Raw genomic sequence first — 22,360 nt, forward strand, 5'->3', positions numbered from 1 at the left:
CTGCACATGGAAACCTGTGTTTAATGCTATGTATTTATCAACTAATTTCAGTGTCATCTGATGTATCCTTTAAATGGATGCTTCTGTAAATCAAATACTGGTACACAGTTGACATCACCACTCTCCTGCCTCTACACTATGCACACCTGGTGAATAAGGTAAAGTTGTTTGGCTTCCTCCAGGCCCTCAGCATCCAGGATCCTGCTGGTCTGCTCCTCAGCCTCCCCTTGCGTTCGCAGAACCTCCTCCAGTGCACCACGCACCTCCTCCCCCAGCTCCTCGTACTGGAACATAGCAGAGCCCTCCTCACCCCACTGTGAATAAGGGAAGCAAAGGATCAAACAGAACAATTTTGTGGAGAAAATGTAGGAGATAGGCACATTTTTAGCATTTGGAATATCTTGGATTACCTGACAGAGCGAAGAAAAGAGTGCCCGCAGGTCAGTTGAGAGTTTGGCCAGAGCTGTTCTCTGTCTCTGGACCTCCAGTTTAGAGCTCACCTCAGACAACCCAGCGAGGCGGCTCTTAAGCCACAACAGGCTTTCCTCTCTGGCATCTATTGCTTCCTGCAGTGCCTGAAAATGGTGATTTTTCTGAGGTAAATCATAACGTTATCTCTGCGCCTACAGCAGCAAACATAATGTGCTAGCTCACCTGAATAGCAGCATCAACTTGCTGTTGATCCTCTCTGATACCTCTCTCTCTTAAGAGCCTCATCTGCCTCTTCTGGGATGAGAGCCAATCAGAAAGCTCACAGAACCTAGTATAGGAACAGCTACTTTGAAACCCCTTCAGTGATGAAAAAGTCAGTCTTTAAGATCTTGGAGATACTGTAAGGACTTTGAGTTTTTGTGTTAAACTTTACCTCTCGTTCCACTCATTCCATTTGTCAGGATGCTGCTCCAGTTGGAGGTAGGTGGTTTTGATTTGCTCTGCAACCTCTTCTACAACCCTTCTGGTGGAGTCTAGCGTTCGATAAGCCAGGTCATTGTCAGGCAATTTATGACACAGATCCTCCATGTTTCTAATCCTCTTCTCACACAAAGTCAGAGGTTTGCGTTCCCTGAAAAAAGTCTGGACATAAGAGAGAAGGAAAGATTGAACTTAGGACACTCTAGCATGATGTTACTTTTACTGTCACCCTTGGTTTAATCTGTTTTAAGTTTCTAACAAATTCGAGGCTCACTCTGTGCTCTTTGATCACTCGCTCACTGGTGCAGGTGCCAGACAGGGCCTGCATTTCTCTGTCCAACTCTGTTCTGCAGTCTTGTATAATCACATCTATTTGACTTCGTTCCACCTCCACCTTTAGATGGAGCAAGTGAGACGGTACCTCGCCCTGGACGTCCTGTGGAAAAGACAGAGAAGACACAAAGCATAGGAGACATGGTAGATAAGATCTGCGGGTAGTATACATGAGTTTCAGTTTCATATTGTTCCATCCCTAAGACTGTGAGTAAACACTGAGAAGGTTGCAGTTAAACTGAACTAGTGGATGTTAATTGGAAACAGACTGGTGGGAACTCTATCAAACCCAAAGGTCTTCCTGGTTAAGTTAATGAAGTATCGGCTATGTGCCTCCTGAGATGAACACTAATTAGTGAGAATGTTAAAGCATGATGATCCCTGACCTTCCAGTGTTTGTGCAGCCTGCGGACAGTTTCCTGCAGCCCCTGTTGCTCCTCCTGTGGTAGGATGTCTGTCAGCTCATCACACGCCTTCAAGAACACACTCAGCACCCGCTGGTCCAGTTGGCCAAAAAAATCCTGTGTGTAAAAAAAATACAAGAGCTAAGAGAGAGAAGCTATTTCTAAATTTACATTAATGAATCTGTTTTGTTTGAAGACCAAACAACAGAGACTGATGGGAGGTTGTATAGGCATTAAGCAATCTCTGAGACTCTGAAATCAGCAGGCATTTTACAGTAAAATGCTTGATACCGAAGTGGACAAACATAAAGTCATCCTGAATATACATACAAAGCGGAAGCTAGGCAGAATAAAAGTGGTAAATGAATACTAACTTTATGCCCTCGCCCAATTTCCCCATATAAATTAATTTCAGGTATTTTGAGGTCTGTTTTGCTAATTTATTATCCACCGTACCTGTTTATCTTTGTGGTCAATAGACGATTTAGCAGCCTTGTAAAACTTCAATACACATTGAGTAACTGGTGATATTTTCTACAGATTGGCTGTACCCCTCATGTACTTCCTCTCTTCACAGCAGAAGATTCAAGGTTTAATCTTACGCTGTGTTTCTTCAATAACTCCTCAGCGTCTCCAGTCTCTCTCAAGCAGCCCATAGCCTTCTTCAGCACTCTCTCCAGCTCTTGTCTTGATTCCTCAAACCTTCTCCTCAGGCAGTTGTTGGCCTCTTCCTGCCTTCTCCATTCCGCAACCTCCTTCAGCAAAGCCTGAGAGAACGGATAGTAAGTAGTGGTGATTGTAATTGGTCTTTTCGGTAAGTAAAGTGTAATTACATTTTTTGTCTTACATCAGGCAAATGAGACACATGAGCAAGTCTAATCTACAATGAGCAAGTCTAATCTACAGTGTTGCCTCCTGGGTGTTTTGATGTTCTTGTTATCTCATTAATATAATCAGCATTGTGGGTAATGCAGAGTCTGTGTGGTATTCTGGTATGTGCATGAATGTTCTGACACTCACCTGTGCTGAGCCCTGTATTTCAGCCACTCTCTTTTGCAGCAGGGACAGGTCAAAGTTTCGGAGCACCTTACTGGTGGAGAGCGCCCTCTGCAGGGTGTGGTGATTCCTCTCAATTACTGACAGACAGCGTTTACAGCTTTGCTGCTGGTTTAACAAATCCTGAGGAAATTGTGGAAACAATACAGAGAAATATGTAAGTGCGTTGATAATGGTGTATTTATATATCAGCAATTCCCATCCCTTCAGACAAAATGGTAGTAGTAAACACAGGTAGTAAAGACAAAGTTTTGAAGTTAATATGTTCAACCTGCTAGGAGTAGTACATTACAGCATAAAACATGTAATTTCCTGTTGCCAGCAGGTGGCGCTATGACTTTGAATGAATGTTGGCATGTGGCTGTGTTCAGGGCGGGACTTATAATACATTCCATTCATTTGGTGCAGATGTGAGCATGTAGACTGAAGTTACAACAACTTCCTGTTTTATGGCGAATCATTGATTTTGGACGGTACGCCACGGCTACGCTGTTCCACAAAAACTCACTGTTTGTACAACTTTTAATTGTCAATGGGTTTAGACTGCACAGCAGAAATCTGAAGTCGGTCGGAATGAATTCCTAGGAGGAATTCATTAAAGTACAATGTGTTTAAATGGACAAAAATGACCATTAAATGAAAAATGGCCGACTTCCTGTTTGGTTTAGGCAATTGCTCCAAGAGGCTTTTTTGTACGTCTGGACATGATATACATACCACAGAAATTTCATACACGTAGATGAAACTTTGACCAGGAGCTGCTCTAAAGGGGGTGCTAGCGAGCCATTTTTCCACGCCCATGCGCAAAATTTTTCACCCCGCCTGAATTATGTGCAAAGTTTGGTGAGTTTTCAAGCATGTTTAGGCCCCCAAAATTGAGATTACTTTGCAGAAAAAAAAAATAATAATTCTTTCAGTTCCAATAGGGACCTCGCATGTTTCATCCTTGGGCCCTAAATATGATTACAATGACCTGGGAATGGTGGTGATAGACATCACGAGAGATCAGATATGGTTATATTTGAAGACCTGGCCTGGTTCAGTCTGTTCATTGTCATCAAATCTAACCTGCCACTTTTGTTTTTGCTGGGTCTGGGTCTGTGTGTCTGGGTCTCTGGCAGCAGAAGTGATGCGACTGGCCCGCTCCAGGGCTTGGTAAAAAGCAGTGATGTGTTTCTCCATCTCCTCCAACAGTGGCAGGAGGACATGACACTCCCTCACAAGGGAGGGACACCGCTCTCTCACCTGGAGACAAATAACACAGGCCATCAAACAGTGACATGGAAAAGTGATGACATTATGTGATTAGAAGTCTTACCGAAGACACGAGTGGTGCTCTCAAAGAAAGACTTGAAATAGATTTCATGCTACTTCTCATGTTTTAGACTTAAATGATACCTACCTTACTCAGCTGACTTTTGGCTGTTGCCATAGTTGCCATGACCCTGGCAGCCTCATCCTGTGGCACATCCTTGGCAAGAAGCTGAGCACTGCGGGCAGCCAATTTGTATTGTGTCTCCATGGCAACAACCTTTTGCTTGGTATTCTGAGATGAGACGTGGAGACAAAGGGTCATCTTACATATTCTTAAACTGAATGCACTATCATCACTGCTTTTGAAAATAAAAAAACTTATGTAACATGGTTGCCTGCAGCTGTGACTTTAAAACAGCAGTCACAAAAAGCTTTTAGTAACTCTTTATCAAACGTTTAAGAGGGTAAGTTCACTACGGAGTAAAACAACTGGGAGATAGCTTGAAATTATTATATAGTATGGTTTCTTCCTAAGGAGTTAGCTGTTTCTAACGCATCCCAATGCCAAAATCTTCTAAATGCCAGACTGTGATGTTATGAACGCTAAAATTTAGTCTCAGGCACCTGTTTCATTTCAGTCCAAATGTTAATGAATCAGTGATCTGATTTGCACCTTAAACCCTCCTTGTGATTCACTACCCACTGATTTGAGACAAACCCACAGAGCTGCTATCAGGGATGTTGTAATCTGTACAATCTCAACTGTCTCAGAGTTAAAATGTTAACTAGACTTAGATGGTACAAAATAATTACTGTTTAGAAAACAATAACATAGGCACTAATGCTGTTGTGATGCTGAAAACCTAAAACATTCTTGTAGGAAATGTAAAGGTGATTGCCCTACTATGAGCTGAATTAAGAACAATACCTGTTAATTAATTAATTAATTAAAAGTGTTAAGTGTGCTGCACTTGTATTATTGTGTTGTTCTGATCTTAACATATGATAGAAACACTGACAGTTTGCTCTTCATACCTCCGTGTCCTGCAGAAAGGCTCTAACGTTGAGGAAAGACACCTGGACGGGAGCACTAAGCTTGGCCTCAGCTGTGTCCAGCAGCTCTTTAAGGGCAGACACAGCCTTTAGATGGTCTTTTCTCCACTTCTCTAGCTCATCTGCTTGGACATACTTCAGCAAGGAAAGAAAATAAGATTGATTTTATAGCTTTATAGATATAGCTTCCTCAAGCATGGATAAAATAAATCAAGTACCACACATTCAAAATATGGTAAAACTTAAACTTTCTTATAACTATTTTGTCCATGCTGTGACTAAATTGTCTGAAAATACATAATTCACCTCTGACGTACTGAATTTTTTATTGTTTGTATTGTTTTTGTTTATTACTTGTTTGACTTTGAGGAAGAGATCTCTCCATCGTCCATTCAAAAGAAGTAGCTGCTGCTTGAGATCAAGTGACACTGTCTCATCACATGTTTCAATGAGAAAATTCCCTGCGTCGTTCATGGCTGCATGCTGATCCATCCAGTGGCTGAGATTCCTGAAAAACTCCTGTATGAGAGACAGACTCATTAAAAAGACTCATTAGAGAGACAGAGAATTTAGGAGAAACAAAGAACAACACAAAGAATGAGTGTCAGAGAAAGAAACAAAGAAAGGGATTCAAAGAAAGAAACAAAGAAAGGACAATTAAAAAACTGGGGTAATTAGCTGTCTAACCCTTAGTGGGGATGTGACTCTGAGGTAACCATGGCAATGCGACAACTGGAATATCCTTAGTGGCTTGTTGTAAGTCAAGGAGATCATTTGATACTTGAGTGGAGACTGCTAATAGGATTCCATTTAGAAGTCCAAATGCTTGAAATTGGGCTGACAGAGATTTGATTGCTACTACTCCGAGGCATTTGAGTCCATCAAATAAAGACATGTATGAGGGGACTCCTAATCTGTGCACAGAAAAAAAAACCTTTAAGTATATGATGGGGTTTCCTACGATATTAAGTCAATGTCATACCCGTTTTGTGTTTTCTGACTGGCTCAGGGCTTCCTCTGCATCCTCCAGCCAGGCCTGTAAGGAGGCCACAGTGGAGCTGTACCTCTCCCAGTTGGAGAGCACCTCCTCTAGCATGCTCCTCACACTACGCACTTCCATGGACAGACTCCTCCACTGGGTCACCACCTCACGCATAAACCTCCGCACTCCCATCTCGCCATCGTCCACTGGAGGAGAGATACATCAACTTTAACAATAACATCAACAATGACAACAATAGTGATACTTCTACTACCAGCACTGCTATTACCTCTATTACTATTACTGTGTACAAAACTACTCATATTAAAACAGTGTACACAGGAGACATCATATACATACTCGTCTTCAATATTAAAATAATGCTTGAATTGATTGTTGATTCATATGGATTTTGCGTCGGGTTTAAGTGTGAAATAACTAATTATTTTAATAAAACAATCATGAGCAATAAAACACACTCTTGCTCAATTCAATACACTCAGGGCAACAGCCTTACTTAGTCTGGTATGACAAGTAGCTCACGGTGGCTAATATTAGCTAATGTTAGCAAACTTTAGATAAATATTTCTGGGTAACTGTTACGTCACACTATGTTCTAGTATTTACATACACACTATTATATAATAGTCACTGGTGAGAGTACATAGAGGCTGATGGAGCCACGTGCCTTTGCAGACAAATCTCTGACCTCAAAAACTCTCACAACAGACTGATGTAGTATCTTTGCTTGAGTGTTCCATTTCATTGGAGAGGCTGCGGTCTCATAAGTCCTGTACCACAAATTATTGTCAGCCAGTGTGGGCTGATAAATGACTCCACCAAATTCAAATATCCAGTTTCAAATACACATTAATCAGATAATACTACGCCTCTAGATAGGAGATTACATATCAATCCTCCTCTTGCCCAAACCAGGGCTTAAAAAATATCCAGACAATCTCTTATCTAGCCAATCAGAGCCAAAGGTGCTAACTAGCAAAGCTCATGCGGGTATGGTGGCAGTGGGGGACACTTCATTTGTGGGGTTGACAAATCAAGCCTCAGGTGTCCTGATTTCTCGCCACACCTCACTTCTCTGCTCTGCATACCCTAAAGCAGCACAACCCTGAAACTTAATGAAACCAACAAGCTAGCTCACTTTGCGCCCAGAGACCTGCAGAAGTGGAGCAGCCCCTAACTAGCAAATGGGGTCGTATTCCCCACTGAGAGTTGGGAGTGGAGGAACCTCATTTAGCTGTAGCCTGCAGACTCTCCCCTTCTACCAAGCTGTAAAGGCAGACAGGGGCAGACTGAGCTGCTGGAAGAGAAAACCTCACTGGTAGTAGTTGACAGGGTAGAATAAAGTTGAGATATTTAGTGCCACTCAATTTCAGATAAAAGCAATATCCAAAGGAATAGAATACAATTAGGTTTGGGCGATATGACAACCTTAACATTCCCAACCATTTATACTGATATATCTATTCTTTAATTATATTTGGCTGTATTACCACCAAAGAATCACTAAGTACCTTATAATTTGTTAAGAATTTAATTTGCGATAATAGCCATCAATAGACATTCCTGTCTGGTGTCCGGCTGTTCCTTTCTGCTACATCCAAGGTCAAGACTGAATCTTCAAGCTCAGTATTTTGATTAGATTTTTCAGAATTAAACGATATAATGATATGAAATGACTACTACTGAGACCTTCACAGAGGATGGTATCCCCGTCAGCCACTCCTAAATGCCATTATTTATAAGTTACCAGTAGGGTCTGAATTAACTTGTTGGATACAAGAAGGCCAATTTTTAACATTAAAACATTTGACCTTTAAAGAAGTGTATTTTGTGTTTCTGTATATTATATATCAAATCATAAATTTACTAACACATTTTGACTTCTCACCTGAGCTGTCAACATTGACATAGGCCTCAGCAGACTGCTTCAGGGACCGGAACAATGCCTCGTAATTTTCAAAGAAATGTTGCTTCTCCACAAATGACTGATGAAGAGAGAATCAAATAGGAAAATGTTACCTTATGTGATGTAACAATTTTGCCACAACATGATGGATATACATTAATGAAACTAGAAGTTGCAGGAAGTATTTTAAAGACTTTCAACAATATCTGAAAATTAAACAATAGAGCAAAAATTTTATTATCGTTTCAGCAAATCATGTACAGAGTGAATCAAAGCCTGAGCTTACAACATAGTTGTGGAGCATCAGTTCCACGGACTCTTGTCGGCCATATTTTATAATCCATGATTTGAGCTGGGACTCGGCTAGAATGAGGAAGGCCTGCATGTGGTGTTTGTTCTCCAAGAATTCCATTCTAGCCAGGTGGATGCTAGAAGATGTAGAGACAAAGTTCATCCTAAAAAAGACAAAGTTTACAAAGGATATCAGACCTACAGCTTGACCCTCACATTCTGCTTCTCCTTTGAAAAGCAGAATGTAAAATCATGCCAAATGAGGTTTAATTTGAATACTGGTATCTGTCAACAACGATACTATAGTTTTAAACATAAAAACAATAACTTTTCTCCGTTTTTGTATTCTGTGCTGTATTTTGCAGACTTCCATTAGCAGGTGACTTTACTACCTTTCAGCCATGTCTTGGAGCTGGTCTGGGGGAACAGGGACTCCATCAACACTTCTGTCTTTATGGATCATCTGAAAGACCTGCTGGTGACTTTCCAAGCTCTTCAACACATCCTGCACAGTATAAATAAATAGAGCACATGAACACAGGAAAACTAACAGACTAAACAAAAATAGACTTCTGATCATAATAATCTGTGCTAGCGCTGTATTGCTAACCAGCACCTTTAAAATTATTTGGATTTGCACACTCTAGTTGTCCTTTGTTTTTTCTACAATTTGCCTCTCCTGTCTATGGGTCCATGCTAACCTTGTGCTGCTCCAGAGCTCTGTGGACAGTGTTAGCTGTCACGTCATGTGACTGCTGGACAATGATCTCTTGTCGCAGGGCTCCTTCAGCCTCATGCAGCCACTCCCCCACCATATCCAGAGGAGCCGGCAGAGACCTGTCCAGATGCAGATGCCAGTCCAGGAGCTGAAATAAGTAACATCAGAGTTGAGGAGTCAAACACTCTATTGTCTATTACATAAATTGCCTCACCACCCAAATTAAAGCTCAAAAGTGAAAACACATTTACTACAGATAAAACAATTACAATGAAAGCTGGTTATCACACACTGAAAATAAACTGTGATGCAAATTTATATGGATTGCTTCTGCATCATTGTTTGTGTCTTAATTGAATCTAGCTAAACTATTATATACTAAATAAGTATGAGACAAAATGCCGCCAAACTCATTAGAAAAAAACTAACTACCAACTGTTCCTGATTCAGCCAAGTCCCTCATAGACCAGAGATTGTTGCCTGGCACTCTAATAACACATGTAACCATGACACCCCTAGTGTCTGGCTAGAAAACCTTTGAGAAGGTTAAAGGTGCTTCTCTCACCCTATTAGAAACCCTTTCCCAGGCCTGTTTGACCAGAGCCTGATCCACAGTCAGCATCCCATCCTTCTGAGTGGACTGCAAAGCTCCCTCCACCTGGTTCCTCCTCATCTCCAACTGGACACGCAGGCTCTTGAACAACTGAAAAGAAAGAAGTGAAATCTATTCAGAATTCACAGCTCTCTCCAAAAATATTCAAGTAAACAGACATCAGAACAAGTGCTCTCTCAGGGTCACACCCTCTTCCCACTGGTATCTTATCGGACCCTTATAAAATCTGTTGCTAACTGCCTCTGAATGCTGTCTCTCCTTCTGGCTTCAGATTCTCAGAATTTGATCTCATGTGCAATGAAAATCGGGATATCCCACATGCTGCTTAATATGGAAAGTATCCTGAGGCTTGGTAGAATAAGACAGATTGACTGAAAATATGACGGCTGCCGTCTGATCCCTATAGTGTAATGCCACTGATTAAGCTAATAATAGGAGCGTCTGTGCCCAATGTGCCCAGTGTAAACTGCACACACACCCAGAGACACACACACACACACACACACACACTAACCTGGTACTGTTGAGCGAGACTGCCCTCAGTCTCCTGAGCCTGTATTATGTCTCTCTCCAGCTGGTCGAGCCACATTTTGAGCTCCCTCAGGCTCTTTCGCTGCTCTCTCTAGGAGGCCAGGATGGTGGAGGGGTGGTGGGGCGAACAACGGGTGGAGAGATGGACATGGAAATTGGGAAGTGCAAAGGGGAAATGAAAAACAAATGAAAGAGAGGACGAAAGAGAGTAAGGGAAAGGGCAAAGACAGGATGAAGAGAAAAAAAGTGATTAACCAGAGAGATGTTTGAGGGATTGATAAAAGGGTAAAAGAGGGTGAAAGAGAGGGCATGTACTGTTAAACATGTGTTCTCCTAATCCTCTGTGTCTCCCTGTAGGACAAAACGTCAAAAACCCACAGCTGCCAAAAACACTCAGCTTAAACAGGGTACTTTGTCTAAGACCCCCTACTAACATTTCATTGGATTTTAAGTAACCATGACGACAATACTATGCTGCTCAAAAGCTTGTGAGATAGTCAATTCAGTTTGAGAGCTGTTCACTCTCAGTCTATTCACTTTTATCACTTCAAATTAGCTCCTGTAGGGATTTCAAACTTTATTCTTTATGACAGCCTAAAATGGATTAAGCTAATTCTAAACGGAAGAATATCTTTTATATACTGTACCCAAACCAACTTCTGCTAATCATTTTACAACCAGTGTTTCACTTGCTATTTATTTTATGAAATAACACATTGTTGTTTTTATGTGAAAACACAAGGGCCAATTGACCTTAAATCAATGAAAGAGAATATTTAGGACAAACATTAGCGTATTAGCAAGGACTGTTAACAAAGAACAAAGCCAGGTGTGAAACATAAAAACACAGTGCAATACAGAAAGCAAGTGGTTAGCGCAGCTTTACAGCACATCACAGCTCCTGACACCGTTAACCTTAAAAACAGGCACCCTCTATTCACAAGCTTTCCATCAAATACGCTGTATCAATGCACACTGCCAATGCCAGAGGCTTTCATTGTCATGCTAATGGAACCAGGAGCCATAACACTAGGTGGTAACGTTAATAAATGGTAATATCACGTCTTATTATGCTGGACTTCCTTTTGTTATCATGGCTCGGTAACCCTGCGGCAGGAATATCACATCAGGTAAGATAAAGAGCTAATATTAGCATATCGGCTATATTTTGACATGGAAAACCATTGTTTAATCTCACCCATACACTGTACAGTGATACTGTAATCCAATAGAAGAGTCAGAAGAATAAGCATTAATCACATATATGTGGAAACCATGATTGTGCTTGGGTGTTAATTGCATTGAGCTGCGGAAAATGATGGAAAACCTGCCCCTGGGACCTTTAAGTTACTATATAACCTACCTCCAACATTTCCTCTATATCGCGAGGAGTAAGACCATGCTGTAGAGGCACAAGCACAACAACCACAGGAAGTCACCATACAAAAACACCAGAGAGAGAAAGACAAGAAGAGATACAAAGAGAGAGATGTGCAACAAGAAAAGACACAAAATAGGCAAGACACTGCCAGACCTCAGTCACATGTTTGTTTGTTTTAACCTACTTTGAATAGCAGATGGGTGGTGGTTAATAGATCAGAACATTTTGGAAAGGATTAAGTTCATTTTAAAATAAGGAAATTCAATTTCCTGTAATTGCTCTGTGTACTTGGCCATGAAGAAAGCCTCACCCACCTTGCACTTTACATAGGTTAAAACAAGCATCAAATAGAATTTATTCATTCGCATTAATTAAACAAAGACAAAACTCCATCTATTTATTTGTCATGGCTTAAGTTTGACATGCTAACTGTGACATCTAAAGAGAAAGACAAAACAAATAGGATGCAGCAGGAGAGATGACAGTGAATGGCGTATCCAGACTGAGATAAATCTGACAGCTGGTTACCTCTTCTTCTGGCTGTCCATCTGAGTCGCTCTGCTTTCGGTCAGGTTGATGCTTCAGGAACTGGGCTACGTATGTCATAATGGATTTCTCATCTGGCTTGTCTACATCGACATCTGAGGAGGGAACCCAGTGAATGTAATCAGAACAGTCATATCAAGTTGAGGCCAGCTGATAATTCTTCAACAGTTTCTCTCATGAAGGAAAATAACAGGAATTTACGTTACGTAATAATACATTTGGCTGACATCTATTAAGAAACAGACAACTGGAACCTTAAATGAAAACAACCCTCATCAGTGTCAAAGTTTTGTTTGGAGGTTCCACCATCCTGAATCCCATGGCCTAATGGACCTTAATTATACTGATGTCAAGCTTGATTTGTCAGAGTTCATTGTGAAGGGCAGGCGTGAAGGGATACAGATGGTGTTTGTAAGGGACACTAAGATGCACATCTGATGCTGTGATAAATGCCCACAATTGCATTTCAGTATTCAAAACAAAACAGCTCTATATAATGAAAAGCTACTATTACTATCATTTGAGTGAGAGACACAAAGGTCATGCTTTCTGTTATAGCAGAGATAAAAAGAAAAGTTAACACAGAGGCAAATGACTGTAGAATTTATTTAATACCATAATGTAGTAGTTATGTGGCTAAATATTATCTCAACAAAGACCGGTTCAGTTCAGTTTTTATCAATTTAATGACAAACTCTCAACGAAATGCTTTAGAAAATGTAATTTACCTTCTGGGTCAAGAAGTTGTGGAATGCCCAGCTCAGTCTCAGCCAATAAGAAGGCTTCCTGCAGATTTTCTCTGTTGGGCCTCCTCCATACATGCTCCATGTCAACTAGATTGGGCCGAAGGGCATGTATAACTGCAAAGAATGCTAACCCTGTGCGCCAACTGGGCCCAAAGTCCTTCACCTCAATCCCCAGACGTCTATAAAGAATAGAACATTACAATGTCAAATCAGATGGAAAAAAGCACATTAGCTTAAAGAGAAGAAAAATGTTTTGATTCTCATATTTCATTGAACAGTTTGGTGCATTTAACATATTTTGTTTCAAATAGCAGGGCCATTCACTAGTAAGGGAGGCTACATACTTGGTTGCTGTGTGCTGGACCCATCTAAGTAGGGCCTTTCTTGCACCACCCTGCAGAGGTGGGAGGGGTTTTCTTTTGACAGGTGGGCTGGTGGTATCAGTGCTGCTGGTGGAGCTGTCCAGTGAAGAAGTGCTGCTGGACAAGGCCTGAAGTGCTGGTAGGCTACTGGTCAGCTCCTCAATCTGAAAAGAACAGGAAACCGTGAGAAAATTGGGTCACCATATATTTAGTCAAGAACTCCTTTGAAAAACATTTGTTTATTAATAATAATGCCTGCCTGAAGAGCACAGTAAGCTTAATCATTCTAATTGCAAGTACTTAATTGTCTTTTGTGTTTGTTTTGTGCAGCAAGACGTGTTTCCAACTGTTCACGATTAACCTTTATTCATGAAAGTGGTGGTCCAATGAGCAGCTTAACACTGAGGCACTTGGGAGTTGAAAGTCTTGTTAAAGGACAACATAATGATAGGTTGTATGTTCCAATGTAGTGAATTTACCTTTTGTGCACTTGAAAATGTTGATCCAAATAATGTTGAATGTTAAGGTAATGTTGATCATCCAGAAATACTGAATTATCCTGCAACTATGATTGTACAGAATTGCAATTCAAGTGAATAATAATTTCCTTTAGTTAATATGATGTTGCTAAGAGAATATAGTATTGTGACAGAGTTCTTGTTAATCTGTGCATGTCTGAAATGCCTGAGGTAGCAACTGCTTTCTTCCAGTGGTGATGCTTTGGAAGATAGATTTTCCCATCTTAAATTTCTCTATAGTTCAAATTGCTTAGCTTTTTGCTAGCTAGAAAAAGAAACATTTCAAGCCTAAAAAGTACTGTCAGTTTACAACACTAAACATATTAAGGCTTCTTCATATTTATTAGTGTATTTTAGGAAAAAGTCATATTGTGATTATTGTGGACAATATTGCGATTTGCGATTCGATTATAATCGAACAAATGGTACTATGAGTCCACTTACTTAATTATCAAGGAATCCACGAAATACTGACATTCTGAAATGTGCATTTCTCAGCATGAATAAAGTTAAACAATAAACAACATTTATAACAATAACAAGTAAAACAGATGTAAAACAGAACAAGGTGAGGGTGTTGCACTACGGAGGAGGCGGCTAGAAGGACCAAATATTGTCGCACTGGCTCAATGTACATCTGTCCACTGCAGTCTCTATCCAAATCCTGGGGGAGGAACTGTACATGAGTGTATTAAATAAAGAGTATAATGTTTAGTTAATTGTTTACTGTTAGTATAACAAATACTACATTCATTAGAATATGTATTTCTCAGCATAAATAAACATAACAAATATATTTTTTTTTTCAACAATCTAAAAATACTAATTTTGCCTCATTGTAAACAGTAGAGGATCTAGTATGTAGTATAAAATTATTACATTAAATAAAAAGTCTAATGTTCAGTTAATAGTACTGTCAGTGTTGTAGTATACTGATTACTTTTTTACTACTAGTCGAATATTATATCCAGTTACAGCTGTTTCATTTCTGTGGGTTGTTTGTATTCATTAAATCCTTGTGCAAGCAAAAGGCTCTACATCGGTCTTTAATTTGTTAATGCTAAATACTAACGTGTCAATAATCATATAGTCCAACATTTAATGATTTGCTGTAGCACGGCAAACCTTTTTTAATGTCCTGCCCCATCCAGGCTGTGATTGGTCGGTTGACTAAAAGTGACTGACAAGCATGTCGGTTCGGTGAAAAGTTGAACATGTTGAACAACAAAAGGCATCGAGACAGTCTAAGTCTTTATAGGATGTCTCTGATACAGCTAAGATTAAATGCCCAGCGAACCAAACCCACACTTTTTTCTGTTTTATTAAATCGCACACTTTTTGCGGTTATGTAATTGCACATGACGACATCGCGATTGCAATTGCGATTAGATTAATCGTGCAACCCTAGCGGATTTAATAAAAGGTTTAGGATGTGCAGGCCAGTAGTCTTAGTAGTGACATCACTGACTCAGATGTTCACACAACAAAACTTGTTTCATTTAAAACATGTAATATCTTAAATTATGCACATTAATTTTGCTAATCTGATTGATTGCATTTATATAAATGAACTAAAGGCAGTTTTACCTGGAAATAGAGGATGATGGTCCACATCAAACCCAATACAATTGACGGCCGTCCATCAACTATGTCTGTGGAGTTGATGTTCACTAGCTTGATCTGTGTCAAAACACAATAACCAATATTTCAATATCTCATGACTTGACCTGAATTTCAGATTGTAATCAATTCCAGTTTCTCCGCTTACACTTTACAATAATCTTAAATGGTTTAAGTACACACTATTTCCCTCAATCTGGTAACTCTGGTCTCATGCATATTGCACAAAATGAACAATATATTGTATGAGCATAATCCTCAGCACTACTGGATTTAGATAATCCTGACCCTTCTATTCCATGTCCTGAACAAACCAGTGCAGTAAAGTTATGAATACTGACCGGAGATCCTCTGTAGGCAGACTGGAGGGCAGATGAAAAAAGAATTAGAGAGAGAGTGAGTGTTTAGAAGTACTCTACATGTGTTTGATTGAAGGGGGACGCCTCATTGACTGTAAGATAGCAGATACTGTAGCATCTCTGAGGTGAGATAACGTGAGTGGTTGGCTGAGAGGGGAGATCTATCACCCCTACACAGGCAACAGGGATTATATCCAGCAGAGACGGACAGAGAGAGAGTGATACATGGAGAGAGAGTGGCAAACAGAAGAGTAGGAAAAGGGAGAAAGGGAGGGCTGTGTGTACTGATATGATGAAATTTTCTATATTATCACACAGGGTTATATTACTGAGGCGCTGCGGCACAACAGGTCATCATATGGTAATACATGCCACTCCATATACGTGAATAAGCATGGAGGAAGAGATTGGGGCAGGTTAGGGCAGCGCTGGGAAGCATGGGGCAGTGGCTGATAAGAATACATGCAATACATGGTTTCATATTAGAAAACACAGCAGGTTATCCTGACAACACAACATAGTGGTGTGAAGCAGAAAGGGTTAATGGAAGTGTTTTGTGTTATGACCATGTACACACCAGCAAAAAGAACTCAGGTAACCAATACGGTAGTGGTTGCATTGATACCAACAGTGTTTAGGTAAACAGTATAGTTGACATTATTCAACTGCCTGAAAATTATTTGGTCAAAACTAAAACGGTTTTGAATGCCAAAACATTTGCTGGTTCGTGTTTCTCAAAAGTGAAGATTTGCTGCTTTTCTTTGTTTTACATCATTATAAAGTGACTAACTAAGACATTTTTATTTGCATTTCTCAAATTTGTTTCTCACATTTTATAGTTTAAACAATGATAAAAATTAATTAAAAAACAGATTCATCAATAATGAAAATAATTGTTAGTTGCAGACCTAGTTGACGCTATAGCTACAGATTTTAAACTCCTGGTTAAATAGATATATTACAGGGTTTCAACAGTTTACAAAACACAACTGTAAACATCATAATGCCACTGCACACTCAGTAGAGTTTTGTTTGATACAAGCACAAGAGAAGAACATGTATCAGGCATCAAGTAATTGGGCCTCTAAAGCTAAACGTAAATACAGTCTAGACATACATCAGATTCACGCACAGAGCATATTTACATTTAATTTTCTACACACATAGATTTTCGCGCACACACATGCACACACACACGTGCACACACACAGACAGATAAAGCCCAAAAGAAAAGCCCAAAGTGCCCACTGACGTCTCATCTCCAGACTGCAGATTACTGGTGTAGGATTTACAGTTTTAACCCTGTCACACTTGAGGAAGACAAATCAATGTCCCTGTAGACACCAGCTCATACTTATGGTTTTATTTATGTATATCCAAGGACGAGCTGTGTGAAGCTTCGAGAATGTTTTACTAATCTCACAGAGGGGCAGTTGATGCACATAGATGATTACATCTAAAACCACATTAAACATTTTGGATGTAATGTGGTTAATGTAGCTGGGAAAAGTAATTGTCAACCATGTTGTTTTTTATCTGTAGTGAAGACAACAGATGGGAGAAAGAAGACTGGAGAGGACTAATATCACAAAGTGCAAGATATTTAGAGTTTTTGACCATTTATGGGCAGCCAAAGAAATAAATGAATGCCAACTTGATAAAGACAAAATGTTTCAAAGCCTGTGTTTGAATTTCTGTTTTTTTTTTTTTTCATTTATTTACTCAACAAAATCTTTGCAGGGATGTGAAAACAACATATTGGTTTTCAGATAAATGAGGGAAGTGGGAAGGTGGAGAGGGTAAGAAGCGGGGATGAAGGGGAAACAGGTCACACAAGGTCAGGATTCAATGTTTTCAGCCACAAGGCAGCAGCTGAGCAGAGAGAGCAGCAGGAGAGGAAAAAGAGAGCAGGAAAAAACGTAAAAAGAAGGCGCTGAACTCTTACCTTCCTACCCTCAAGGAAGTTGAGAGCTGTACCAATGTTGGTGACCCAGTGGATCCTCTTTAGCTTCTTGCCCTGCTCACATGGCTAGAAGGAAAAGGGTGAACAATGGAGATGAAATAGAGAAACACAGGGGAAAGAAATAGTGTGAATTAAAGAAAACAACAATTGAAAAGAAGATATTTTAAATGCTATAGCACAATTTTGGGAATTATAGCAGTAGAGCACACTTGGTACAGTATAAACACTATCAGCAAACACAAATACAGTTGTAAAAAGAATAAATGAGAAAATCTGGAAATTTGTGAGAGAGACAGAGGTCCAATCAGAGCTGTGTTTGACTATAAACAGCCAAATCAATAGGACATAGACAGCTTAGACCTAAGGCAATATTGGCAGAGTAAAATCCTCAAGATCTGTGTGTGTGTGTGTGTGTGTGTGTGTGTGTGTGTGTGTGAACTATGATCTGTCCTTGTTAATCTGGGCTTTTCTATTCAATTCAAACATCCTAATAAAAACAAATCAATAAGCATTTCCATGGGATTGTGGCTCATTTCACGTGCACTGCTTTAAGTCTGTAGCTCTTTTTGAGATTTGTCAAAAGTACTGACTATATAAACAAGCAATCAAAAATGGCTGAATGTATCTGTTGCTTGTCTGATCCTTGTTCAGCTCGTGTCTAAATTTTATCCCGAAAGATCAGAGGATATGAAGTGTTTGAAATCTGTGGCCAAATCACTTGCTGTAGAAGATAACCATGAGTTTCACCAGTTTTTGTCCAGAAAGGATTTCCAGCAGGGCCAGCAGCATCACACCATCCTTGATGTCCTCAAACAGGTCTGTCACCACCAGGGGTGGGACGTGCTGTATGAGAAAACAAGCACACCCATGAGCATATATTGTAAAAAATGTCAGTCTTTTCTAACAATATGTTAGCACACATAGAACTAATAAAATGCATGGAGGAATGGAAAAAGTGTTGGCTTTTGACAATAAAACTGAAGAGAACATTTGACTTCAAACAAAGTAAAATAATTCAAAACTTCCCAATGGTTTTAGGAACATCTTTTTATGATGTGCAAGAGACATTTCTAAATGGGTGGCTGGTGCCCCGAGCATAATTAGTTACATAAATTCACTGTTTACATAAACGCTGCGTGCCATAAACTCACACAAAGCCTTCTCAGTTTTCTTGGAATGCAAAAAAACTGGGATTTAAGGCTTAACAGCTCTTGCAATGTACACAAAACTATGAGGCAAGAAGTGATTTTTCTGAACTGAATTATCGTACTTTAAGCGGCACAGCGCATAAATAAACCAAAATACAATATATTACACTTTAGGACGTTAATTTCAACTTGTGAAACACGGATAAAGAAAATCCTCGTAAAAATGTACTTGACGCCCCAAGAGAAGAGTATGGCTGTGCCTAGCATTACTGACAGTTAAGAGTCAGCCATAAGCAGAAGCTCAGCAGGATCTGAATGGGGTCTTCAAATCCTAAAATATGCTGATGATTTCAAACTGTATCCTTCTCATTGACTTCTTGCCTGACCTGACACAGACTTCTAGACTTGGGGAAATCCACATATCTCTGTTTCTTGCTGGCGCCACATCAAGGATTTCTCTTAAAGCACAGTCACATGCTGGGGCTGAAGAGAGGTTTAGAGGGGGGAAAGCGTTCAGACGAGCGAGCCATTCACAGGGAGATTAGCGGCAAAGAGAGTGAGGGAGAAAGAGAGAACGGAGGAGAGGCGGAGTGTGTCTGTGTTAGCACGTGCAAGTGGAGTGTGTGTGTGGTGAGAGAGAAAAACATACAGCCCCCAACATACGTGAGGGGTATAATTGAGTAGAAAGAGTGACAGTGAGAAAAATGATAGAAGGCAGAGAGAGAAGGGACACTAACCTCACGTCTTTCAAAATTAATTAGCAAATACAGTAGCTCTTCTCGCTAATTCCTCTTCTAAAGTCATTTCATGGCTTTGGATATTAGAATATTCAGACAGCACTTGTTCTCCTATCATAAAGTGGCAGAAGAAACATTCGGAAAGACCCCTTCAAAGACATAAATTATACCATAAGCTAATTGAAGTTAAATTTACCTATTTGTTCATCATAATCCCGAAGCTAATGAGGAAATTTACGACTAATTACAAAATAAGAAAGTAATATCCATTTCCTCTGCTCAGCCACATGAGCTAAAAAAAATAAATCAAGGGCTTAATGAGCTAATTACATATGAGTGTCTGGGCCATAATTGATTGTGAGCAGAGGAGTTTCAGAATGTGCTCTCATGTTATTCCCCTGGTACACTTGACTCAGTGGATTCCAAAAGATCAACAGCATGAAAGACAGTGGGAGGGACAGAAACAAAGACAAAACTGGAGGGTTTCATTTTGAATTGCAATACATCCAAATTGAAGGAACAACTGACACTAGATGTCTATTATCCAAATCTTTTGGAGGTAAAAAGTTAGTTTGCAAGTTTCTGAGAGGGCATTATTTTATGTAAAAGCAACCATGTGAATAACTTGGACTTTTACGCCCTGTCTACACGAACACGGGTAATTTCAAAACCGTGACTTTTTCTACGCGGTTTGGCCATTCATCCACACGGAAACATACCCCTGCCAGGGTGAGGATTTTAAGAAAAGCCGGTTGCAGTGTTGTCATGTAGACAGTAAAACCGAGTTTTTGCCTTGCGATGTCAGAGTGCACGCTGTTATGTGCGTCAGATTGTGCACCACTGCCTGCTTTTTTTATAATTTTATCAGGCTCCGATTGACCAACATGGCTTTACGGTTAGGGTCATATCGCCACCAGGTGGTGTAGCTTGCTCTTGATAGCGTGTTTTGGCGTTTTCATGTAGACAGAGATTTTTTTTAAAACGAAGGAGGAAAAATTCCGGTAATAAAAATACCTGTGTCCGTGTGAATCACAGTAAGTTACATTACACTTGGGCAAAATCGCACATAAACTTATGGTACAGCATTAAAGTCTCTGTAAAATACTTTTAGCTGCTAGCAAGAAAGCCTTCACACAGAAATGGTTGTAGCCAAACCCTGCAACAAAAGACAACTGCAATTGTCATTAAAATTAACTGTAAGGAGAAATGTTTCTTCATCTAAAGACTACGATATGAACAATATGAAAATTCCTGGTAAATACATAAATGAAAAATAACATCAATAAAAATATAAAATTGCAAACCAAAAGTTGCCCACAAACACTTCCTAATATTATAGAATTCCTTCAACTATCGTGGGATCAAAATCATATTTTGACATAATTTATTATTTTACGATTGAGAACAAAACAAGTCTGCGGCCATGCTAATAGCTCAGTGAGTCTCTACTTAGGCAGTGCTTCAGGCTAAATGCTAATGTCACCATGCTAACATGAGCACAATGGTAATGATAAAATTGTGTGTTTTAGCAGGTATAGATTCTACTAGTCTGTTCAGCATCTTAGTTTAGTGTATAAGCATGGACACATTTGCTAATTAGCACTCAACACAAAGTACAGCAGAGGTTGATAGGAATTTCACAAATTTTCTAGTATTTAGTCAAAAACCAAAATATTTGACAAATACAGATTTTGACCAGATGGTAGATGAGAGAATGGCATGGCAATCCATTCAGCAGTGAAAACCAAAAATGTCAACCTCATGGTAGCAATTTAATAAATAAAAGGATTGTTTAGGTCTTTAGGATTCATCTTCTGGGGACCATGAATGACTATTGAAGGTTTCATGGCAATCCATCCAATAGTGGTGGACCGACAGATTGGCAGACAAATCAACATTTCCATCTAAAAAGAGACTGTTATAAGCAGTCCCCTCGAAAGGTGTGAAAGAAAAGCTAAGAGGCCACAAGTATATTTGGCAGGTTAAAAATGTACACAATTACGAAAAACATCCTTGCACATAAGTGGGCTGAGACACCATGTGTGCTGGGTTGGAATTTAGTGAGCACAAAGTATGTCAACCACTCAATCCCCCTCTTCCACTATTACAGAAAAAAGAGGGTGGATGGGAGCGGGGAAGTGAACAGTGAAAGAAGAGCATGGAGCTTCACTTTACTGCTGCTGTAATCTCTAAGAACACTTGGTTCACTGATTACTGTGCTAAAGCTGTTTGCGCGGAAAATGCCTGAGCGACGATGAGACCTCCGCTGCTCACACTGGCCATTCCGTCATTAAGCTTTAACCTTCTCAGAGAGGATTTGTCAAAATGGAAACTTGGGGCCCGCTCATTGAACATCCCCCCCTCGTTACTCCACTGCAGTGCAGGATGCAACTTAAAGCCTCATACATATAGCATTCTAAGCAAAATACACACACAAGCAATATCCTCTAATATACTATAAATGTATTTATAGTGTCTAAATTTCTAAATCTAAATTCAAGAAACAACCTGCAAGAAGTACTGCCCTGCTGTGCTCTTACAGTTGACATCTTTGGTGTTTAACTGGTGACTTTATCTGGTGAACTACTCAGAGTAATGAGAGTCATTAATCTTCTGTATAAATTACCAGCTCCAATACGTCCTCTCATACGGACTCTTTGTCAGAGCTCGTAAGACTTCTTTTGTTATACCTGTGGAGTGGAAAAGTAAGGGGGAGGGGAGTGATAGTGAAAGGAAGCCCTCATACCATGTCTCAACTCACCTAACGATTAATCACATAGCTTTAGGCACTGAATTAAAGACCTGTGATAACTGGAGTGGCCTAATCATCTGCATAGCCAAGGGCATGATCTAGCCTTCTGAGAGAAAAGCTAAACCAACTGTTTCTTCCGTCTCTCTATCCGTCT

The 22,360-nt window shown here is 39.9% G+C and overlaps 1 protein-coding gene across 1 annotated transcript in view; it reads right to left on the bottom strand.

The window, feature by feature from the left end:
* syne1a (spectrin repeat containing, nuclear envelope 1a) overlaps window positions 1-22,360 on the bottom strand; it is a 166,855-nt gene that overhangs the window by 139,199 nt on the left and 5,296 nt on the right. The window contains exons 3-28 of the mRNA XM_046061634.1: window positions 18,317-18,412; window positions 17,552-17,635; window positions 15,215-15,307; window positions 13,092-13,273; window positions 12,730-12,926; window positions 11,984-12,096; window positions 11,438-11,476; window positions 10,058-10,165; window positions 9,496-9,633; window positions 8,914-9,078; window positions 8,605-8,717; window positions 8,208-8,376; window positions 7,904-8,000; window positions 5,995-6,200; window positions 5,367-5,531; window positions 4,995-5,147; window positions 4,108-4,251; window positions 3,774-3,950; window positions 2,670-2,828; window positions 2,252-2,416; window positions 1,632-1,766; window positions 1,187-1,348; window positions 866-1,074; window positions 655-760; window positions 411-575; window positions 147-314 (exon numbers count right to left, since the gene is read on the bottom strand). Of these exons, the coding sequence (XP_045917590.1) occupies window positions 147-314; window positions 411-575; window positions 655-760; window positions 866-1,074; window positions 1,187-1,348; window positions 1,632-1,766; window positions 2,252-2,416; window positions 2,670-2,828; window positions 3,774-3,950; window positions 4,108-4,251; window positions 4,995-5,147; window positions 5,367-5,531; window positions 5,995-6,200; window positions 7,904-8,000; window positions 8,208-8,376; window positions 8,605-8,717; window positions 8,914-9,078; window positions 9,496-9,633; window positions 10,058-10,165; window positions 11,438-11,476; window positions 11,984-12,096; window positions 12,730-12,926; window positions 13,092-13,273; window positions 15,215-15,307; window positions 17,552-17,635; window positions 18,317-18,412 (3,708 nt within the window). The remainder of the gene's footprint in view (window positions 1-146; window positions 315-410; window positions 576-654; window positions 761-865; window positions 1,075-1,186; window positions 1,349-1,631; window positions 1,767-2,251; window positions 2,417-2,669; window positions 2,829-3,773; window positions 3,951-4,107; window positions 4,252-4,994; window positions 5,148-5,366; window positions 5,532-5,994; window positions 6,201-7,903; window positions 8,001-8,207; window positions 8,377-8,604; window positions 8,718-8,913; window positions 9,079-9,495; window positions 9,634-10,057; window positions 10,166-11,437; window positions 11,477-11,983; window positions 12,097-12,729; window positions 12,927-13,091; window positions 13,274-15,214; window positions 15,308-17,551; window positions 17,636-18,316; window positions 18,413-22,360) is intronic.

Source organism: Micropterus dolomieu, linkage group LG10 (genome assembly GCF_021292245.1).
Source record: "Micropterus dolomieu isolate WLL.071019.BEF.003 ecotype Adirondacks linkage group LG10, ASM2129224v1, whole genome shotgun sequence".
NCBI lineage: Eukaryota > Metazoa > Chordata > Actinopteri > Centrarchiformes > Centrarchidae > Micropterus > Micropterus dolomieu.